Source organism: Microcaecilia unicolor, chromosome 1 (assembly GCF_901765095.1).
Source record: "Microcaecilia unicolor chromosome 1, aMicUni1.1, whole genome shotgun sequence".
NCBI lineage: Eukaryota > Metazoa > Chordata > Amphibia > Gymnophiona > Siphonopidae > Microcaecilia > Microcaecilia unicolor.
In genome coordinates this window covers 25,553,893-25,576,666 of record NC_044031.1, presented here as the reverse complement: position 1 = coordinate 25,576,666, position 22,774 = coordinate 25,553,893, and the positions used below count along the sequence as shown (strand labels likewise).

The window sequence follows — 22,774 nt, the reverse complement described above, 5'->3', positions numbered from 1 at the left end:
CAGCGCTGCGTGCGGCTGGTAGCGCTATATAAATGCTAATAGTAGTAGTAGTAGTTATATGAGGTCTTTTCCCCCGATTTTTTGATTTGAGTGGTGTTTATCATTTGTTAGACATTGCTCACTCCTTTTGTGTATGGCCATTTTGGATACAAATGTAACAAATAATAATAATAATGATATTTATATCTACATATGAGACACTTTCAACAGTGGCGTAGCTAGGTGGGGCGCAGGGGGAGCGGTCGCTCCCCTAAACAGATATTTTGAAAAAATGATGCCTATGCGCCACATGCAAAATCTTTCTCTCCCCCATCCCGCGCAAGTCATCTGTTCTCTTGTCTCTTCTCCTGCCCGCTCTCTCTCCCGTCCGCAGCGCGTACTCCCGAAGCCTTTTCCCTCCTGCTGCACCGGCGATTCACAGTCAGCTGTTTGCCAGCGTCGGGGCCTCTCCTCAGACGCGTCCCACCTCTGCGGAAAACAGGAAGTTGCTTAGAGTAGGCGGGGACGCGTCTGAGGAGAGGCCCCGACGCTGGCAAACAACTGACTGTGAATCGCTGGTACAGCAGGAGGGAAAAGGCTTCAGGGAAGTAATAATAACTACGCAGACGGAAGAGATCGGGCTGAAGAGAGGGAGGTAGGGGGTGGAGAAGGGAGAAAAAGCTTAATAGGAGGAGTGGCCTAGTGGTTAGGGTGGTGGACTTTGGTCTTGAGGAACTGAGTTCAATTCCCGGCACAGGCAGCTCCTTGTGACTCTGGGCAAGTCACTTAACCCTCCATTGCCCCATGTAAGCCGCATTGAGCCTGCCATGAGTGGGAAAGCGTGGGGTACAAATGTAACTAAAAAAAATAGGATTGGAAGTGAGCCATCTAGTCCACTGTAAGCATGGAAGCCAGTTTGGTTGATTTGTTTACACTCCCCCACTCAGCCTTCATTGCCATTCTCACGAAACAAAGCAAGCCAAAGGTATGAGCAGCTGTGTATCCATGTTGTCATTCTTTATTGTTGGTCCATGTCTGTAACAAGTCTAAAGTTGTTTTAGTTGGATAGGCAGTGCCTTAAAAGCTGGAGGAGAAATGTAGATGTAGGAACAATTGAATATCACTAAAACAGCTTCAAAAATTATAGTAGCTGGTAGAAACTGCAATTATAAACTGTATAGTTTGATTTTTCTTCACTGTGCTTCTATACAATACAGATATCCAGATTTCAGTGAGGATATCCTGTTTCCCGATGGGTTCATCATCTTAACTGTTGTAATCTGTCATGGGAAGATAGAATATATTGAAATGAAATGGAGGTAGAATTAAACTCTCCTTTCATTGGGGCACATGCAATCATATTTTCATCTATTTTGTAGTTTACCTTTTGGGTACACAAATGGATTATTCTGTTTCGAACATGTTTCAGGGGCAAGTGGTTTTAAAAGTCAAAATAAAAATAAATATTTTGTTTCATGCAGATCTATTTTGCTTAAACATAAATGGGTTATAAATCCCTAATGCAGCCCATTGGTTTTCTTATATTTTGTTCTTGTGTTACTTTGTCAAAACTAAACACTCTTTATTGGTCGATAATAAAAGGAATACTATTCACTCTAAAAAGATTTTTTGTGGCTGTACATGAGGAATTGTGGTATAGAATAAATAAGTATATGTTTGTGTCCCTAGTCAAGAAATCCAGTTAATCATTTTACATTAGTGGAACATAGCCACAGAGGCATGGTATGGTCACATTTTTAATATGGTAATACTAGGGTCCAGCTAAGGAACAGGTTATTTTGAGTTAGTCTTCACTGGACCAAACTTGCTTCCCTTGTGCCATCACTATCTAGTAGGATATACAGTGTCTTAAAAGGTGGAGGATAATGGATTTTTGTTGTTGTAATCTGCCATGGGAAGATAGAATATCTCTATATATAAAAGGCACCACCAACGTTCTAAATGAAGCCTCCAGCCGGAAGTGTGAAGGGGAGAGATAACCGGTTTCCCCATGAGTGTCTGCCCCGCCCTCGCTCTCTCTGTAACACAGACCGTGAAGGAAAACACAGCAAAGCACGAAATCAAATCGCTCTCTGTAACAGTGAAGGACTCAGAGGGGGGAGGGGAGAGAGGGCAGAAGCCCTCACTATCTCTCTAACACAAACACAGAACAGCAGGAAACTTAACACTGAAGGACTCGACTCCCAGGGGGTAGGGGACAGAGAGCAAAGGGGAAGGGAGAGAGGGCAGGGACACACACACTCCCACATGCACACAGAAGAAAACCTTGCTAGCCCCCGTTTCATTTGCATCAGAAACGGGGCTTTTTTACTAGTACTGAAATTAAATGAAAGTAGAATTAAACTCTCCTTTCATTGGGGCACATGAAATCACATTTTAATCTGTTTTGTGATTTACCTTTTAGGTACACAAATGGATTATTCTGTTTTGTTTCAACCCAATTCATGTTTAATGTAGGGTATTAATGTAATAAATAAATAAATAAATAGATAGAAACTCTGAATGTTGAGCACCTGATTCTCATAACATGATGTCTGTTTTAGTGGCCTTGACCAGGAGAAAAAAAATCTCTGCACAAATATAACACGTGCTAGAGTGTCCCTATAACCAGCCCCTCCAAATGAAACACTGGGGAGCGCTGAAAGAGACAGGGAAAAAGGTTAACATGGGGAGAGAGAAGGATATAGTAAATGCTGGACAGGGATGGAGAAGGACACAGAGTCAATACTGGACAGGGAGAGGGTAGGGGCATTGAAACACAAAGAGGCAGTGCTGGAGAAAGAAGAAATGGGGACACAGGGGCACTTCTGAAAAGGGGGGAGATAGGTGCTCTACTGAAAAGGAAGGGGATAGGGACACGGGGGCTGATAGGGACACAGAGAAGGCACTACTGGAAAGGGGGAGGAGGTAGGGTCACAGAGTAGAAAACAGTAGAAAAGGGTATTTTATTTTCAATTTGATATTAGGAATATGACAGTATTTGAAAATGCACATCTCCGATACCTTCAAATTAGCAACCCTGCAGGGGTCTGAGTGCATTTTCTTAAGTCATTTTGGATGTACTGCAGCACAGATTTTGATGGGTAGAATCAGGGACTGCAAACCCCACATGAATTTGGAATGTGAGTTCACACTAGGACTGGTTGAAAAATCTCCCTTCTGGAACTGGATCACTTGGCAGCTCTATACACAGCTATTTGATAGTGGGGACATAAAACGAAAGATCAGTGCCAAACAGATATAGAGAAATGGAAAGGCCAACCTGGAAAAGAATTTGTAAGGTTGACTCATGGAACATGGACAAAAAGACTGGGATCAGCCAAATTCCCAGACAACAAAGGTAGAAAAAAATATTTTTATTTAATACTTTGAAAGGACTGAGATGTACCTGCTTTGTAAAATGTACATTTTTTTGTATTTTTATTTTGCAAAGTACAGGAGAAAATGCATTTCTGTTTCTTTTTTTTTTTTACCAGTATTGCACTATTTATAGAGTCTGGCTTCCTTGGGGGTTCTCTATTTCAATTTTTGTTGCTGGTGGTGGTTTCTTTTGTTTTGATTTTTTTTTTGTGGCTCCCTATTCTGTATTAGATTGGAATATTGTCACAATTTGGGTTTCTGCCAGGTGCTTGTGACCTGGGTTGGCCACTGTTGGAAACAGGATACTCGGCTAGATGGACCATTGGTCTGACCCAGCATGACTACTCTTATGTTATATAGATGAGGATCTGTCCATGTTCTGCATGTGTGCCTGAGGTGAAGGATTCTGCTAGCACGTAGCATCTGTGTAGGAATGTGTAACAGTGCAGCTTGTTCCAGTTTCCCAATCAGGGGCGTAGCCAGACACCCAATTTTGGGTGGGCCTGGGCCCAAGATGGGTGGGCAGAAGAACCCCACCCCATTCCATCCCATAGGTGATTTGGTCTCTCCTCTTGCCTGTATGCCATATGGTCTCTCAAATATCCCCCCTCTCCTGCACACCTTTTAAATTTCAGGTTTTCACTGGCAGTGAGGAGCAACTAATACACACTATTCATGTAGGCCCCACATGCTTCCCACTGATGTAGCTTCCTGTTTCCGCATAGGCGGGAATACGTCAGAGGGAAGGCTGTGGGGCCGGTGTAAGCAGTATGTATCAGTCGCTGCTTCCTATAAGCGAAGATCTGCTATTTTTAAGGTATGCAGGAGGGACAGTTGTTGGGAGTTTTCAGCTTGGGAATCTGCCAGCCACATCATAGAGGTGCTGCTACTGGTGGGCCTGAGCTCAAAGTGGGTGGGCCTGGGCCCACCCAAGCCCACCCTTGGCTACGCCACTGTTCCCAATAGTAGGTTAATTGGTGCTCTAGAGCCCAGTGTGATATATATAGCACTGTCTGTTCAAAGGTGGGTTAGGGCTGTTATGGTGTGGCAAGTTTTCTGTTCTAGAGCAGTGTTTCCCAAGTTGGCCCTGGAGTACCCCCTTGCCAGTCAGGATTTCAGGATATCCACAATAAATATGCATGACATTGATTTGTATATATTGCCTCCATTACATGCAAATCTTTTTCATGCAGATTCATTGTGGATAACCTGAATGGCAAGGGGGTATTCCAGGACCAATAGGGAAACACTTCTCTAGGTCCCACTGTAATATTTATAGCACTGTCTTTTTGTAGGTGGATTAGGGCTGTTACGGTGTAGTAAGTTTTCATTATAGGTTTTGGGTGTCTTTTTGCAGGGGTCTGTGTTATTTCACAAAATGTGTAGCCCTATTTGAAAGTAGGCTCTGGGGCAAGGGCCAGGGCCGCCGAGAGGGGGGGACAGGTAGTCTGCAGGGGGGCACCAGAGACCCTTGGCACGGCCCTGAACTTACTGTTTCCTTGTAGGCAGGACCCAACAGATACAGCCTGTATTAATCAATGCCCACTACAGCCCCTGAGCAACAACACAGACACTGCTGTGTAACTGGCGCCTATTTTATAAAAGTCTGCTCCCCCTGAGATCAAAACCTGCCTCTGAGTCTTTCAAGTAAATAAAAAAGCTGTCAAATAAGTAAAAATGCAAAATCTTTTGTCCTCCACCTTTTGAGGCACTGCCTATCAAACTGGAACGTCCTTTGACTTTTTACAGATGGACCAGGCATATGCAATCGGAATTCCATTGTTCGTAATAATCTTTTACTATTGGTTTCAATAGAGTTTGCTATTGTTTTGTGTGTACTTGTAACTCCGCCTACTGGCTTCAAAGAGATAGCTTCGTACCGTCTCCAGTTCTCAATCTAACCTCCTTGGTTTGAGGTTTTTGGACTCGAGGGCGCTCACAAGGAGGTTTAATAGACAGGAGTGGAAGTGAGCCTATCTAGTTCACTGTAAGCAACGAAGCCATTTTGGTTCATCTCTGTTTCCACTCCCACGCACAGCCGTCATTGCTGTTCATTCAAAACAAAGCAAGCAAACATGAGCTAGCTGCTGCGTCCACCTTGTTGCTCTGTATTGTAGCATTTGTATTTTTATCTCACTTATATTTTCAAATATGCTGACTTGTGCATTATACGGATGTAAACAGAAGAAGTATAATAGCGGAATAACTTTTCATAGGTAGAGTAGTAATTTGTTATAAGTTATAATCAGTGTGTTATTTGTTTGAGTGAATGACAATGACGGCTGCGCGGGGAAGGAGAAACAGACTAACACATTTTGACGTCACTTGGTCTCCTCTCTCTCCTGCCTAGTAAACCTCCTTGGCCGCTCAGGCTGCTGACGTCACAAAGGAGAAGCGGAGCAGCTTCACATCGAGGTATAAGCCTGTGTTGATTAGACAGCACGATATGTGGGGCGGGGACAGTAGAAGGATCCGCCCTCTAGTACTGATAAGGGAGGGAAGAGAAGGCGGAGTCTCTCAAATTCTATATTCCTCTTGGAGCGGGAAGAACTGGAGCTTTGTGACTCCCGGGGTTTATGAAGCAAGAACGGGAGAAAAGGAACCAAGCCCTGGAAATGCTGTTGTGGAGAACGGCTGCAGAGCTTTTCCATCTGTAGATAAACAGGCAGAAGGTGGTCAGCAGATATTGCATCCCCTATTGCCCACCTCCTACTTGAGCAGAAAATCCTGCAGCCATTCTCTTGTTCTTCTCTAGACCACGATTGGATTTCTATTCTTACCCCAGCTCTCTTCTATTCTGGTCCCTGGACCTGGAACAGAACTCAAACTCCTCCTCCTCTCCTCCCTGATCCGTGATAGTGGGCGGACCCTTCTACTCCACCCGCCCCATGAACCATTCTGACCAATCAACACTAAAACGAGTAGAGCCAAGAAAAAAAAAATCCCTGAAAGACTCAGCTCTCAACTAAAGCTCCGCCCCCCTCTTGTGATGTCATCAGTCTGTGCAGAACAGAGCAGAAACGTGCAATCTTTTCTTTGTTCCATTCATTTACAGATTAACCCTTACCAGAAACTTCCTCCTCCAAATTTCGGGTTTTGCTCCTTTGTTCCTGCTTCCAGCACTGCAGGAGGTAAATCAGCTCCTCTATCTCAGCCCCAAATTCATTTCTAATCCTGCAAAAGCAGAGACTAAAATGCCAGCGGGACAAACACTGCTGCAGCTTTCCCTAAACTGGTCCCAAGCAGACCCGGAGTTTGGACACACTGTCCCCTGGGAGACTTTTGAGGGCCAGGTTCTGTGTGACTACAATTTGCTCAGAGAAATCTCTCCCTGGTGCTCTGAAATATAAGCCTGTTTGTAGGATCGTGTGTTATGTAATCCTAAATTCTATGCGCTCAGCAGACTTTTCCTTGCCCCAATGAGCACCAGCTTTGGTGCTGCTGATGGACAAGATGCAGAAGATGCTGAGTGAGTTTCTGGTTTCTATTTCAGATGCGAGTGACGTTTGAGGACATCGCTGTCTCTTTCTCCCAGGAGGAGTGGGAGTATTTAGATGAAGAGCAGAAGGAGCTTTACAGGGAGGTGATGAAGGAGAATTATCAGACCATGATCTCATTAGGTAAGGGATAAGTTTCTGTTTTTATTAGCAGTAGCTGAGTATCATTATAAAGCCAAATTGCAAAGAGCAAAAAGTCGCACAGAAAATCAAATAGGTTAATTCTCAAAAATAAAATGACGTAGAAATATTGTCGCACTGAAATTGATCACATCAATGAAAAAATAGCCAGTAATTCATAGTCTCTCCTCACAAACTGGCAGCTATTAATCCAGGGGTGTAGCCAGACAACAGATTTTGGGTGGGCCTAGGCAAGAAGTGGGTGGGCACCAAGTGTTCTCCCCCACCCCCACCCCACCCCACCAAAAAAATAGCTCAGCTGGTGGGAAAATGCTTCTTTCCACCTTGGCAGTGCAGCAGGAATACGCTGAAAACTGAGCATGAGCAGGTACCGGTATTGTGGAGAGTAGCGTTTTCGTTACCATCAGAGGGAAGTCTTCAGCTGGTGGAGCTTGGGATCCCCACCAGCTACTACTAAACGTGCTACTATTAGGTGGGCCTGAACCCTGTGGGTGGGCCCACCTGTGGATACGCCACTGTATTAATCACAGGTTACAAAACAAAACCTCCAGTATATATCTTCTGTTAAACCAGTCAAGTGTATTAAGCAAAATAGCTTTTCATGACAGTGCTTAAGCTGCATAAACAGTGAAAATAACTTGAAATACAACTGTCAATGTTCACAGTTTAGTAATTAAAATATAGGTTAGGTGGGGAGAGGGAATTTCCTGGGTGGGCCTATAATTCTAATACCCGTATATAGGCAAAATGCCCATTTATGGACATGTGACGCCTAACAGCAATATCCCACTAGAGGTCACGGTGATATTTTGAGAGCTGGAATCATCAAGGTGGGAGCGAGTGGGCATCATGTCTGCCACACTAGACCTGAGGGTCCTCCCTACCCTAGCTAAGTCCAGGGTGTTTGATGGGGGTGGACATTTTTGGGAGTTCTACCTGGGGGGGGAGGGGGGTTGATAACATATGGGAGGATTTTTTGTGGGAGATCTGTCAGAGGGGTTGTAAACCAGTGGGGCTGTGGGGTGCTGTGCATGGAGGGGGGGGGGATTTGATGTTGTTTACAGGGTGTACATGGGTTACATTGCTGCAGGTCAGGAGCTGTACACCTTGGGGAAGGATGTATTTCTCAGGGGCGCTTTTTAGAAGGAACAGCAATTTTAGAAAGCTGCTTCTGTGTGGGGGGATATCTCTGTTTTCACCATGTGCAGCTTTTTAAAATCACTGTTCTCTCTAAACATTGAGGAACTTACATGTTTGGACCAGCACCTCTTTTTACGAGAGGCTGTATGTTTGGTAGAACTTCCTATAAAATATTGTGGGAATTCTTCACGTGTTGACTTGGATGTTTAAATTCCCTTCTCTAATATGTAATTTCACTGCAAACCCCACTGAAACAGGTCAATTAACAAGGGGAGAGTGCACTTTCCCTTTCCTCTTAAATAGGCCTGACACCACCAACCACCCATTTTCTCCTTCTCCAAATCCCAGCGCCCAGATTTTTCTCCCTTCCTTCCTCCTTACCAGTACTTCCCCGTACCATGCACATGGATAGAAAAACATAGCCCCAGCACTTTTTCCTCCCCCCCCCCCCCCCCCCCCCCCGAGGCAGTTTTTTCTTTCTAGCCCATCTTCCCCAGAGGGAGCATAACTTTTTCCCCCTTGGCCCCCTCCACTGACAGCACTTACCCCCGGGGCAACTCATAGCAATCTGCTGCCTGAGGCTAGGAATGAGGTGGTATTCCCCCAGGCACCCAAAAGAGAGGGCCCCCTGAAAACTCTGATCAGGAAGGAAAAAAGAATGCAATTTATATATTCCTAAGCAATACAAAAAAAACAAACCCTGTCAACAAAAATGATCTGAGTTAAATTATGTTGCCAGGAACTCTACTATAAAAAAAAAAAATACTGACCCCTGACTCTGCATTGTCACAATGTTAAATGCAAGCAGGTGGAAATATTTTTTTACTCAACGAATAGTTAAGCTCTGGAACTCTTTGCCGGAGGATGTGGTAACAGCGGTTAGAGTATATGGGTTTTGCCCTGGGATTTGTAGTATGGAGTGTTGCCACGATTGGGTTTCTGCCAAGTACTTGTGACCTGGCTTGACCGCTGTTTGGAAAATAGATGGACCATTGGTCTGACCCAGTATGCCTACTCTTACGTTCTTATGTATTCTGCATCCACAGGAGCCTTCCTCATGCAACAATGGGTGCAGAGTGAACAAGAGCATTTCTGCCAGCTGTGTTCCCAGATATTCAATGCCAGGCCATGTCCCTCATTTATTACCCTCACTCACTCTCCCAACCCATTGATATTCCCCCACTCATATTTAAAATCTCGACTCCCATTCCCATCTCTACTATCCATAATTCCCTGCTCTGCTCCTCAACACTGTCATTTTCTGCTTTGTTCCCCTTCCCTCCAAACCCCTAGTCCCATCCATCTTCTGCTCCTTCTCCCTCCCCCTACCCATGCCCTCTAGTCCCATCCATCTTCAGCCCCTCCCTCCCACTCACCCACTTCACACAGTCCCATCCATCTTCTGCTCCTGCTCCCTCTCTCCCCCCCATACTCCCTAGTCCCCTCCATCTCCTTCCCTCTCCCTCCCCAGCACAGTTCCAGCCATCTTCTGCCTTCAGTATCTCTTATCCATTCTCCTCTCTTCATGTCCCCTATCATTCCTTCTGTGTCCCTCTCTGTTCTGTCCAGCACTTCAGTCAGTATCTGTGTCCCCCATCTTTCCCCATGTGTTCATGTTCCACCTTCTGTCCAGCTCCTCCCTCTTCTTTTCCCTTTCTCCTGCACCCCCACCCCAGGGCCTGCATCTCTCTCTCTCTCTCCTCACCCCTGCCCCCACCCCGCCATGGTACTGCATTTTTTCTCTATTGATCCAGCGTCTTTCGCAATAACACACACACGTCCCATTGTTCTTTGCCCCCCATTCCAGCATCTCTCTCTCCCCCATCAGAGCTCTCACTTCCCCCTCCCTCTCCCTGCAGTCTGGCATCTCTCTCCCTTACCCCTCTCCCATTAGACTTGTCTTTTTTACCCTTCCCTACCCCTTCCAAATTTACGGGTATGCATCTGTCTCCCCCCCCCCCCCCTTATAGACCCGTGGAGTCCAGTATCGCCCTCCCCTTGCAATCTGGCATCTCTCTCCCTTATCCCCTCTCCCTGTGGTCTCTTTTTTTTTTTTTTACCCTTTCGCATCCCCAAAAAACTGCAGGTATGCATCTATCTGTGTCGCTCCCCTACCAGCCCTGCAGGGCCCATTATCGCCCCCCCACCACCACCACTACCACTGCCGCAGCACTGGTCTTCCAATCTGTCTTTCTCTCCTTCCAGCCCCATGGCCCCCTCACTGAGTCTTCCAGTCCCCCGAGCCACCAGTAGCCTCAACGAGAAAGCAGTACGCACGCTGCTTTAGACCTGCTCTTGAACCCCTTCTCTCTCCTACAGCTTCCCGCCTAAGCAGGAACAGGAAGCTGAAGATGAGAAAGATTTCTGGGGCAGACCTAAAGCATTAAAACAGTGTTCATACTGCTTTCTTGCTGAGGCTGCTGGCGGCTCAAGGGGGATTGGAAGATATGGGGGGTGGGGGAGCGATACCAGATGCCGCAGGGCTGGAAGGAGAGAAAGAGAGATTCTGCCTGCAGCTGCAGCACTCAGTCGGGTCAGAATCCCAAGGCTTTCCACTCGGGTGGCAGCTCGTTTTTTTTGGGGGAGGGGGATGCCCCCTCCCCCAAACTATGTCCATGATTTGGGTGTTCGCAACCCTTGGACATTTTTCTGTCATAATTGAACAAAGCAAAAACATCAAGGTCTAAAAGTTAGACTTTTTGGTCAATATCAATATTCCTGATATCTCACCTTGCATCCAAACCAAAGTTTCAGCGTGCTTGTCTGACATTGCTGTCTGGATGTCTCAACGCCACCTGAAATTAAATATGACCAAAACCGAGCTGCTCAGGTTTCCCCCCAAACCCACCTCCCCACTCCCCCCGTTTTCTATTTCTGTTGATGGCTCTCTCATTCTGTCTCCTCAGCTCGAAACCTTGGAGTCATCTTTGACTCTTCTCTCTCCTTTTCTGCTCATATCCAGCTGATCGCCAAGACCTGTCGTTTCTTTCTTTACAACATCCGTAAAATCCGCCCCTTTCTTTCTGAGTACTCTACCAAAACCCTCATCCACACCCTTGTAACCTCTCGTTTGGACTACTGGAATCTGCTTCTTGCTGGCCTCCCACTTAGTCACCTCTCCCCTCTCCAGTTCAAAACTCTGCTGCCCGTCTCGTCTTCCGCCAGGGTCGCTTTACTCATACTACCCCTCTCCTCGTCGCTTCACTGGCTCCCTATCCGTTTTCGCATCCTGTTCAAACTTCTTCTTCTAACAGATTAACTGGCTGTGCTGCAGCTCTGTCTGTACATTTTAGACTTAGCAGCTCTGTCTCTGAATCTCCCCCACAAATTCAAACTTAGTGGGTGTGACCTGATTCTCTGTTAGAGGGGCAGCCTTCTATACCAGTTTTTCTTGAGAAATCCACCTTTTTTACAGATTAACTGGCTGTGATGCAGCTCTGTCTGTACATTTTAGACTTAGCAGCTCTGTCTCTGAATCTCCCCCACAAATTCAAACTTAGTGGGTGTGACCTGATTCTCTGTTAGAGGGGCAGCCTTCTATACCAGTTTTTCTTGAGAAATCCACCTTTTTTACAGATTAACTGGCTGTGCTGCAGCTCTGTCTGTACATTTTAGACTTAGCAGCTCTGTCTCTGAATCTCCCCCACAAATTCAAACTTAGTGGGTGTGACCTGATTCTCTGTTAGAGGGGCAGCCTTCTATACCAGTTTTTCTTGAGAAATCCACCTTTTTTACAGATTAACTGGCTGTGCTGCAGCTCTGTCTGTACATTTTAGACTTAGCAGCTCTGTCTCTGAATCTCCCCCACAAATTCAAACTTAGTGGGTGTGACCTGATTCTCTGTTAGAGGGGCAGCCTTCTATACCAGTTTTTCTTGAGAAATCCACCTTTTTTACAGATTAACTGGCTGTGCTGCAGCTCTGTCTGTACATTTTAGACTTAGCAGCTCTGTCTCTGAATCTCCCCCACAAATTCAAACTTAGTGGGTGTGACCTGATTCTCTGTTAGAGGGGCAGCCTTCTATACCAGTTTTTCTTGAGAAATCCACCTTTTTTACAGATTAACTGGCTGTGCTGCAGCTCTGTCTGTACATTTTAGACTTAGCAGCTCTGTCTCTGAATCTCCCCCACAAATTCAAACTTAGTGGGTGTGACCTGATTCTCTGTTAGAGGGGCAGCCTTCTATACCAGTTTTTCTTGAGAAATCCACCTTTTTTACAGATTAACTGGCTGTGCTGCAGCTCTGTCTGTACATTTTAGACTTAGCAGCTCTGTCTCTGAATCTCCCCCACAAATTCAAACTTAGTGGGTGTGACCTGATTCTCTGTTAGAGGGGCAGCCTTCTATACCAGTTTTTCTTGAGAAATCCACCTTTTTTACAGATTAACTGGCTGTGCTGCAGCTCTGTCTGTACATTTTAGACTTAGCAGCTCTGTCTCTGAATCTCCCCCACAAATTCAAACTTAGTGGGTGTGACCTGATTCTCTGTTAGAGGGGCAGCCTTCTATACCAGTTTTTCTTGAGAAATCCACCTTTTTTACAGATTAACTGGCTGTGCTGCAGCTCTGTCTGTACATTTTAGACTTAGATCCCTCCCACCCACCCCTAGGGCGATAGTTCTTATATACCCTCCCAAGCAACCTAATCTGCCTGCAGATAACTGCTCTGTCTCTGTGTTCAGGCTCTTCACCTCCTTTCCTCCCACATTTTTCAAACATAGTGGGTGTGACTTGTTCTTACTGGGCAGTGCCTACCTGCCTGCTGCCTACCATTCCAGTTTTAAGCCTCTAATCCAGGTCTGCCGTTCTATCTATCGCTTAACACCTCAGTCACTACATATATACCCGTAACACCTCAGTTACTACTTATGGCCCCTTTACACATTCTCTTCCTTGCCCTGTCCCTTCCTAATCTTTTTCACCTCCCCCTACCGCTGTCTACCACTGGAACTCACTGCCCACCCATGTCCTCTCCCATCTTGCTCACTACTGCAATACCCTACTCACCCCCGTCCCTCACCACCTCACCATCTCTCCTGTCCCCCTCCTCCTTCCTAGCTCTCAACCTTCAACACTTCCTTCCTGCCATTAACCCATCCCCATTCCTCCTAAGCGCATCCCGTCTTCGTCGCCTTCGTCGCCCTACCTCCCCCACCCTCCTCCGCACTCTCTTGCTCCTCCTCCTGCTATCCGCAGGAGACATCAATCCCAATCCAGGTCCCCCACACTTGTCCTCGTCCTATCCATGCAAACGTTTCCGGGATGTCTCCAATCTCATATCTATTCCCCTCCTCCCCCCCTCTTCCCTTCCCTTCTCATGTGCACTGTGGAATGCCCACTCGGTCTGCAACAAACTTCCCTTCACCCACGATCTCTTCATCTCTCATTCCCTTCACCTGCTTGCCCTAACTGAAACCTGGCTCTCCCCTGACGACTCTGCCTCAGTTGCGGCTCTATGCCATGGAGGCTATCTCTTCTCCCATACTCCCCGCCTAGTTGGCCGTGGAGGAGGCGTCGGGTTACTACTCTCGCCTTCCTGTAGCTTCCAACCCCTCCTCCTACCACAGTCTCACTGCTTCTCATCCTTTGAAGTCCACTCCATCCGTCTATTCTACCCGTTGCCACTCAGAGTGGCAGTCATTTACCGCCCCCCTGATAAATCCCTCCCTTCCTTCATCACCGACTTCGATGCCTGGCTTTCTGTTTTTCTTGAACCCTCATCTCCATCCCTCATTCTCGGAGACTTCAACATACACGTTGATGACCTGTCCAACTCTCACGCTTCTCAGTTCCTCACTCTAACATCCTCCTTCAACCTCCAGCTATGTTCCACCACCCCTACTCACCGTGATGGCCATTGCCTTGACCTCGTCCTCTCCTCTTCCGGCTCACCCTCCAATTTCCACACCTCAGCTCTTCCTGTCTCTGATCATCACCTGATCACCTTCACACTTCTTCACCCTCCCCCTCAGCCCCGCCCAACATTAACCACTACTTCCAGGAATCTCCAGACTATTGACCCTCCCACCTTATCATCTAGTATTTCTAATCTCCTCCCCTCCATCATGTCCTCTGGGTCTGTTGACGAGGCTGTCTCCGCTTACAATGCCACTCTCTCCTCTGCTCTGGACACCCTTGCACCATCCACCTCCCGTCCCACAAGGCGTACTAATCCCCAGCCCTGGCTGACCCCTTGCATCCGTTACCTTCGCTCCTGCGCCCGATCTGCTGAACGCCTCTGGAGGAAATCTCGCACCCATTCAGATTTCCTTCACTACAAATTCATGCTATCCTCCTTCCAGTCCTCACTATTCCTTGCCAAACAGGACTATTACACCCAATTGACTAATTCTCTCAGCTCTAACCCTCGTCGTCTCTTCGCCACCCTTAACTCCCTCCTCAAAGTGCCCTCCGCTCCCACCCCCCCGTCACTCTCTCCTCAATCACTGGCTGACTACTTCCGCGACAAGGTGCAAAAGATCAACCTTGAGTTCACTACCAATCCACCTCCTCCTCTTCACCCTTCAACCCTCTCCCTCAACCAACCAACCCAGACCTCCTTCTCCTCCTTTCCTGATATCTCCAAGGAGGAAACCGCCCGCCTTCTTTCCTCCTCAAAATGCACCACTTGTTCCTCTGATCCCATCCCCACCAACTTACTTAACACCATCTCTCCTACTATCACCCCCTCCATCTGTCATATCCTCAACCTCTCTCTCTCCACTGCAACTGTCCCCGACACCTTCAAGCATGCTGTAGTCACGCCACTCCTCAAAAAACCATCACTAGACCCTACCTGTCCCTCCAACTACCGCCCCATCTCCCTCCTACCCTTCCTCTCCAAGACACTTGAGCGCGCAGTCCACAGCCGCTGCCTTGATTTTCTCTCCTCTCATGCCATCCTTGATCCGCTTCAATCCGGTTTTCGCCCTCTTCACTCGACAGAAACAGCACTTTCTAAAGTCTGTAATGACCTGTTCCTTGCCAAATCCAGAGGCCACTACTCCATCCTCATCCTCCTGGATCTATCCGCCGCTTTTGACACTGTCAATCATGACTTACTTCTTGCCACACTGTCCTCATTTGGGTTCCAGGGCTCTGTCCTCTCCTGGTTCTCCTCCTATCTCTCCCACCGCACCTTCAAAGTTCACTCTCATGGATCTTCCTCCACCCCCATCCCCTTATCTGTTGGTGTTCCCCAGGGATCGGTCCTTGGACCCCTTCTCTTCTCAATCTACACCTCTTCCCTGGGCTCCCTGATATCATCTCATGGTTTCCAGTATCATCTCTATGCTGATGACACCCAACTGTATCTCTCCACACCAGACATCACCGCGGAGACCCAGGCAAAGGTATCAGCCTGCTTATCCGACATTGCTGCCTGGATGTCCAACCGCCACCTGAAACTGAACATGTCCAAGACCGAGCTTATCGTCTTTCCACCAAAAACCCACTTCTCCTCTTCCTCCACTTTCTATCTCAGTTGATAACACCCTCATCCTCCCCGTCTCATCTGCCCGCAACCTCGGAGTCATCTTTGACTCCTCTCTCTCCTTCTCTGCGCATATCCAGCAGATAGCCAAGACCTGTCGCTTCTTCCTCTTTAACATCAGCAAAATTCGCCCTTTCCTCTCTGAACACACCACCCGAACTCTCGTCCACGCTCTCATTACCTCTCGCCTGGACTACTGCAACTTACTCCTCACCGGCCTCCCACTTAGCCATCTATCCCCCCTTCAGTCTGTTCAGAACTCTGCTGCACGTCTCATATTCCGCCAGAACCGATATACTCATATCACCCCTCTCCTCAGGTCACTTCACTGGCTTCCGATCAAATACCGCATTCAATTCAAGCTTCTCCTTCTTACCTACAAATGCACTCAGTCTGCTGCCCCTCACTACCTCTCTACCCTCATCTCCCCTTACGTTCCCGCCCGTAACCTCCGTTCACAGGATAAATCCCTCCTCTCAGTACCCTTCTCCACCACCGCCAACTCCAGGCTCCGCTCATTCTGCCTCGCCTCACCCTATGCTTGGAACAACCTTCCTGAACCCTTACGCCAAGCCCCCTCCCTGCCCGTCTTCAAGTCTTTGCTTAAAGCCCACCTCTTCAATGCTGCGTTCGGCACCTAACCCTTACCGTTCAGTGAATCCAGACTGCCCCAATTTGACTGCCCCTATCGGACCGACCGTTCACTTGTCTATTAGATTGTAAGCTCTTTGAGCAGGGACTGTCTCTCTTTGTTAAATTGTACAGCGCTGCGTAACCCTAGTAGCGCTCTAGAAATGTTAAGTAGTAGTAGTAGTAGTAGTAGTAACCTGTAAATGTACTCACTCTGCTGCTCCCCAGTATCTCTCCACACTCATCCTTCCCTACACCCCTTCCCGTGCACTCCGTTCCCTGGATAAATCCTTCTTATCTGTTCCCTTCTCCGCTACTGCCAACTCCAGACTTCGCTCCTTCTGTCTTGCTGCGCCCTACGCCTGGAATAGACTTCCTGAGCCCCTGCGTCTTGCCCGATCCTTGACTATCTTTAAATCTAGATTGAAAGCCCACCTCTTTAACATTGCTTTTGACTCGTAACCACTTGTATCCACTCGCTTCCACCTACCCTTCTCTCCTCTTTCCTCTACACATTAATTGATTTGTTTGCTTTATTTTTTTGTCTACTAGATTGTAAGCTCTTTGAGCAGGGACTATCTTTCTTCTATGTTTGTGCAGCGCTGCGTACGCTTTGTAGCGCTATAGAAACGCTGAATAGTAGTAGTAGTAGACTGAGTCACATAAAGGTTCCCTAAATGACCACTGGCGGGATTAAAGTGTGACCCCCACCCCACAAAGAAGTGAATGAGACAGTTCATACGCTATGGCCAGTCCCATTACAGCAGCAAGCAGGTCCCTGCAGTCACCTAGAGTGCACTGTAGAGAAGGGAATCCAGGCCCATATCCCATTGGTACACGTGGTGGAAAGTGTGAGCCCCCCAAAACCCACCAAAAACCTACTGTACCCACATATAGGTGATATCTGCATCCACAAGGGCTGTCGTAGTGGTGTACACACTAGGTTTGTGGTGGGTTTTGGAGGGGTAATGGTGAAATGTGTACCTGGAACCTTTTATGTGAAGCACACTGCAGTGCCCCCTAGGATGCCCCACTGCTCTGATGGGATGTCTGTGTGGCCTGTCTATTAAGAATCCTGCCCCTCCCCTATCCCAATACGTCCCAATGACTTAAGTCCAAAAAGATAGACACACCGAGTACCACAAAGTCTAGCAAATAGATACTTTTCGCTATGTTTAACACTTGAATTTTGGACTTGTTGGTTTTAGACGTCTTATCAAAAATGCCCCTCTTGCTGATTTTGGGAAACCTAATGCAGTTTTCTGAACCCCAGGAACAGGTTCTATGACCGTCATTCCTGACATTATGTCCCAAATTGAACAAGGGGAAGAGCCGTATATCAGGGATGAACCGGGACCAGAAGAAAGAGAAACTGGGAAAAGCAACTGCTCAGGTGAGTGGGGTAAAAGTCTGAGATGAAGTGTGGCTTGTCTTTATCTGAGCAGGAATGAGGTACTCAGGCCCTTAGATGAAGGCAGAGATCTATTTTATTTATGGTGAAACCTCTTTATTGCTATATAACAGCAGATGAAATGCACATTTTGCAGATACACAGAAAAGTAGATCAGACCCCCATTCCCCCATCCGTCCCCCTCTACCCTGTTCTATGAATTATGTCATTCAGAACATTAAGTCCAAAGTCAAGAAGACAAGCAGTCCTATGTGAGTGGGATCTTCAATGTATTATTAAATTACACGGAGTGAACATTAACTTCAGTCACTAATAGTTTTCTGTTCAGTGTGGTAGTGAACGTGGGAACATTTCATTCTCCAACCTTCTCTGCATCAAACACCCTCCCCTTCCAATCGAGATTGACTATCATATTTATTAAACATCTAAATAACCTCTGTATGGTGAATTACACTTTTCAATGATACCTTGCTGTAATAAGGAATCAATTTGTTCCTGAGCACCAGCAATAACTTCCGGTTTCAATGGGTATTGGGCTATTTTAGGACCTTTACAGCCAGGTAACAGTTGGATACGATGGGGAGGGCCTGTAACTTCCCCATAGGGTTTCTCAGGTGTGGCCCAAAGAAAATCTGGTAGGTCATTCAATGCTTCCTCTATTTGTTTTTCAACCATAGAGGTCACAGCCATCATGAGTGAAGTGTTTTCATTAGGGGAAGGATTAAAATGTATTTCAAAATTAAACAATGTCAACAGATCTCTTCCAAGTAAATTGACAGGACATAGTGGAGCATACAAAAAGGGAGCCGATAATTGTAGATTGGCATATGTAATTGGCAGGGGCTCAAGCAGTGGTGTATCCGTAGGAACACCATCAAATCCTGTGGTGGTAATATTGTCTGGGGAAACTTTAAGAAGTTTCTGCAGTTTGTGCGGGACGTGGGCGAGCACAGAGCGAGATGCGCCTGTGTCAATCAAAAAGGGGACGGGAACGTCACAGATAAGCAGGGTGATCATAGGATCATTCAATCCTGCTGTAGTATGGACTACGCCTAGTCACTGTGGACGGCGTTGGTCCGGGTTCCACAAAGGGAATGACTGGCGTTCAGGAGGATTTTGGCGGACTTGATTTCTGGGTCTGTTTTGTTATCCGAATACACGGTTTCTAGGAAATTTGACTAATTGTAATACAACCCTAGAAAAAGGGACTCTGCGAAATCTAAACCTCACAGATTTTTCACAGGCTAGAGCAGATATATGGTGGTATTGTGGAACCCACACTATCTACCATACACTCCACAGGAGTTGGACAGGCAGATGTGCATTAGTCAAATTGGCAATTCCAATCATTATAGCATCCTTGCTCCCCCCCCACAGCAGCTCTTCCTCACGAGTGAAGAGAAGTGCAATGCCTGGGTCCTTTGATGATCGGGTCTATATAGATGCTATTGGAGTTCCAAGAGAGGTTCCTGATGAGTTCAAAGCCAGAAACCAAATAGCTGCAGGGTTCGAATCAGCTTTCTTTTGGTGGGCTACTATAAATAAAAATTTAGACTGGATCAACTATATACCTCACAAACATTTCAGGAATATTAATGAAATCATGTTCTTCAATAGAGTCCCACCGACAGCTCCACTTTGCTGTTTTCTCTGTCTGCCATTGTACCTTTATCAAGTGGTTTGCAATGTAGCCTACGTTTTTAGTGACTGAATTTGAAACTTATGTAACCCCTCTGCCTCCCTATGGCCCTCAATACAGGGTATTCTGAGCAGGAGGTAGGCCTGAGAACACAGATTGGGGGGGGGGAGGGGCCTCTGGCAATATAATCCTGGAGTCGGAGTACCCCAGAATACCACCCCACTAAACAAAAACAGGTATCTCTGTCTCTTTCTCTCTCTCCCTATCTATGAAGTATGTGAGACTTATCTGTTCTGTTTTTATTTTCACGGGGCCTGCAAATCCAGCCAGGGAAAAAAGCCAGCCCTGAGTTTCAAACAAGGCACAGTGCAAAAGTTAAAGAAGCCAACAGAATCAGGATGCAAAAACAAAGAACAAATTAGCACATGTAAGTGATACAAGGCTGAAAGGAGAATACAGAATAAACAGACATGAAATCATCAGAGGTTGGTGAAACAGCACAGCAAGGACCTCATGGTTCATACATGAGTTCCCAGTCCTTTGGAAAAGCTGTTAAAAGGGCCAGTTTTGCATGTGAAAACCTTTTTTTAAAACTGACAGCCTTGAAGATCACATATGATTCAGTGTCACTCTGGAGCAAGTACCTTTGTGACAACAGTAAGAATTCAGTATGTTGGCAAGAACTGTGTTCAAGCTGTCGCAGTGGTCAGAAGATACAAGTTCCACACGAGCAGCTGGGTTGCATAGGTGAACCTGTAAGAAAGCTTCAGGAGGAATTTGCTGCTACAGTAAAACCGATCCAGGGCAAGGAATTTTCATCAGATAGAGCCAATGATGACATTCGCATCTTCCAAATGAATTATAGCTGTGACTATCAGGCCAAAGTTCAAAGTGTGCTGTGGAGCCCTGGCAGAGTGATGCTCTGTACCTTTGGAGCAGTTTGACCTCTGCTCATAACTGCGGACTCACTAATGACTCCTCACGGCCCCCAATGCCATCCACGACACCCTTGCCATGAGATATTGCACTGTACTTCAAGGAAAATGTTTTATTGTACTGTTTAATCAGGATACGAAGGAGATGGGCCGTGAACCTATTTTTGAATTCTGAGGATGGCCCATCAGTTCACAGAACCTCGGACACATTCCTCATTTCAGGTGATTTTGGTTTGAGTTCCTTTCACACAGATGTTGCACAAATGCTGCAACTGTGTTCTTCTCCTTGTTTTTGGTATGTGAACAGATCAGGAAGATGTTAGACTATCCCTTGTGCATAGCAGCTGCTTGTCTCTTGCCTAGCATAACTGTAATGTTTATCAGCGACCAGGATATCCAACGTGATGATTTGTTTGAGGAAAACGCGTCACCCTTTCCAGGTATCAAGAAGTTGCATGTCCTCAAGGCATTTCCAAATGGTGAATTGCAGGTTTTCTACAATGCTTCAAGATGAAAGCCAGTCCACCAAAAATGGATACTATTATACCCAAACCAAAATGGCAGACATCAAGATACTAAGTCAAAAAACTAGGTATTTAAAAAAAAAGAGATGAAAAGGGCTCAGAAATTTGTCGTACGCAATACTTCATACAGCACCCTACAGACAATCTTTCTATCATTGGTTAGTTTTACTTCTCTGTATCCCTGTCTCATAAACAGCACACTTCCTCAGCGACCCTCCAGACCCGTCAAGACGCGTAGATTATGTCCTCCTACCAGCAGAGGGAGACTGAGAAAACACTAAGCTTTTGAAGCCTGTATATATAACCTGTGCAGAACCTCCACTAGCCAGTATTTTCTCAGTCTCAGCAGAGGTAGCAGTTGACAGCCTGTGCAGTCTCCAATAGTCTGGTGAGGTAGTTTGTCATTGGGGCGTAGGATTTTTTCCTTCCAAACTTTATTCTGTTGCAGTACCCTGTACGTGTGTGTGAAAAAAAAAAAAAGTGCTTCGGGGCCCTGGGTCCGGTGGGGCCCAGTTTTTCCCCCTGGGGTGTTACACCTATGTTTGGGTCCCTCCCCCTGTGCTGCTCTCTATTTCTGTTTGCTTGGCAGCTTTGTGCCTCGGCTGCTTTCTCAGTATTGTAGCCTTGAGTGCCTTACAATTTCCAGCTGCCAGAGTTGGAGTACTGTGCCTTTAAGGGCATTTATTTCTTTATTTTCAGCGGACCGAATGGGGGTTTTGATTCCTTGCTGAAACGAGGGAGCAGCGCTTTCTTCAGTGCTTTTGCAGTGTGAGTGAGTTTTTGGTTTGGCGCGTTTGCGGAACAGCTTTTCCCTTCCCTCGTGGTTTATGGCGGCCCAGCTCCTCCGATGTCGCTCGTGGCAAGGGGTAGAGGCACCGGGCGCTCAGTGTAAGCTTTGCGGTGCGCCTAAAAAGGTGGCTGCGGCTCCCCCTGACCTGACCGCGGAGGGATCGATGGTGTCGGGAGTCTCCGGGTCAGCGGGAGCGTAGGCAGGGCCGCTGTCAGTGGGAACAGTTTCGTCGGGAACGGCAGCCATCTTGAGTCCGGCGCGGCCCGTGGAGCCAGCTGTTTTTGGGCCTGTGGCCTCCGTTTTTGGCACAAAAGGGCCTAATGTCGGTCCAGGAATGGTGGGCTTTCCTCCAGATTTTGTCTGGACGCGGTATCAGGCCTGGAGATCGGGACCGCCCCCCCCCCCCCCCCAATTGGAAGAGGGGGCTGTTTCCGTCTTGGCTGAGAGACCACGGTTAGAGTGGTCAGAGGACAGGCAATGTTTTTCTCCTGCAGCTGCGGAAGCTGCGCTTAGTGATCTGGGGGAGTCAGATGGAATTGACTGCTCTCAGGAGCAGGATTGTTGGATTCCTGGACAGGATCCTTCAGTAGTGCGGATTTTCCATAGAGATGAGCTGTCAGAACTCATAGATCGGATGTCGTTCACCCTTCAGTTTGGTCCTGAGGTGGCTTTGGGGGAAACTGGCCAGGATCCGTTGGTGAAGGGCATTCAGCGTCAGGCGTGATCCTTCCCTATGAACAAGGATCTCCGGGAGATGATTTGTCAGGAATGGGATTTGCCGTGTAAGGTGGCAAAGGCAATGGCGAGACTTTATCCCCTCCCTCAGGAAGATAGGGATTCCTTTAAGGCTCCCACAGTAGATGCAGTAGTGACGGCAGTAATTATAGCTACAGCTATCCCGGTTGATGGAGGAACGGCCCTCCGTGATCCTCAGGATAGGAGGTTGGGATCTTTTCTCAAGCGTAGTTTTGTTTTGTTGGCTCTAGCCCTGCAGGCCTCGGTTTGTGGGGGTCTGGTAGCTCGGGCATGTTTTCGTTGGGCCGAGAAGCTCCTGGATGATTCGGTAGATGTTGGTTCTTCTGGGGGTCAGGAGTTAGCCAACTTGGACATGGGTTCATCCTTTTTGTCTGAGGCATTTTATGATTTGTCGCGTACTTCAGCCAAAATATGGCTATGGTTGTGGGCCCTTGGTTTACGAGGTTGGGTCGGGGATGCGG

The 22,774-nt window shown here is 47.1% G+C and overlaps 1 protein-coding gene across 1 annotated transcript in view; it reads left to right on the top strand.

The window, feature by feature from the left end:
- The window catches only part of LOC115461651 (zinc finger protein 184-like), a 92,874-nt gene that overhangs the window by 54,250 nt on the left and 15,850 nt on the right, over positions 1-22,774 (top strand). The window contains 3 exon segments of the mRNA XM_030191677.1: positions 6,354-6,491; positions 6,854-6,980; positions 17,532-17,651. Coding sequence (XP_030047537.1) covers positions 6,354-6,491; positions 6,854-6,980; positions 17,532-17,651 — 385 coding nt within the window.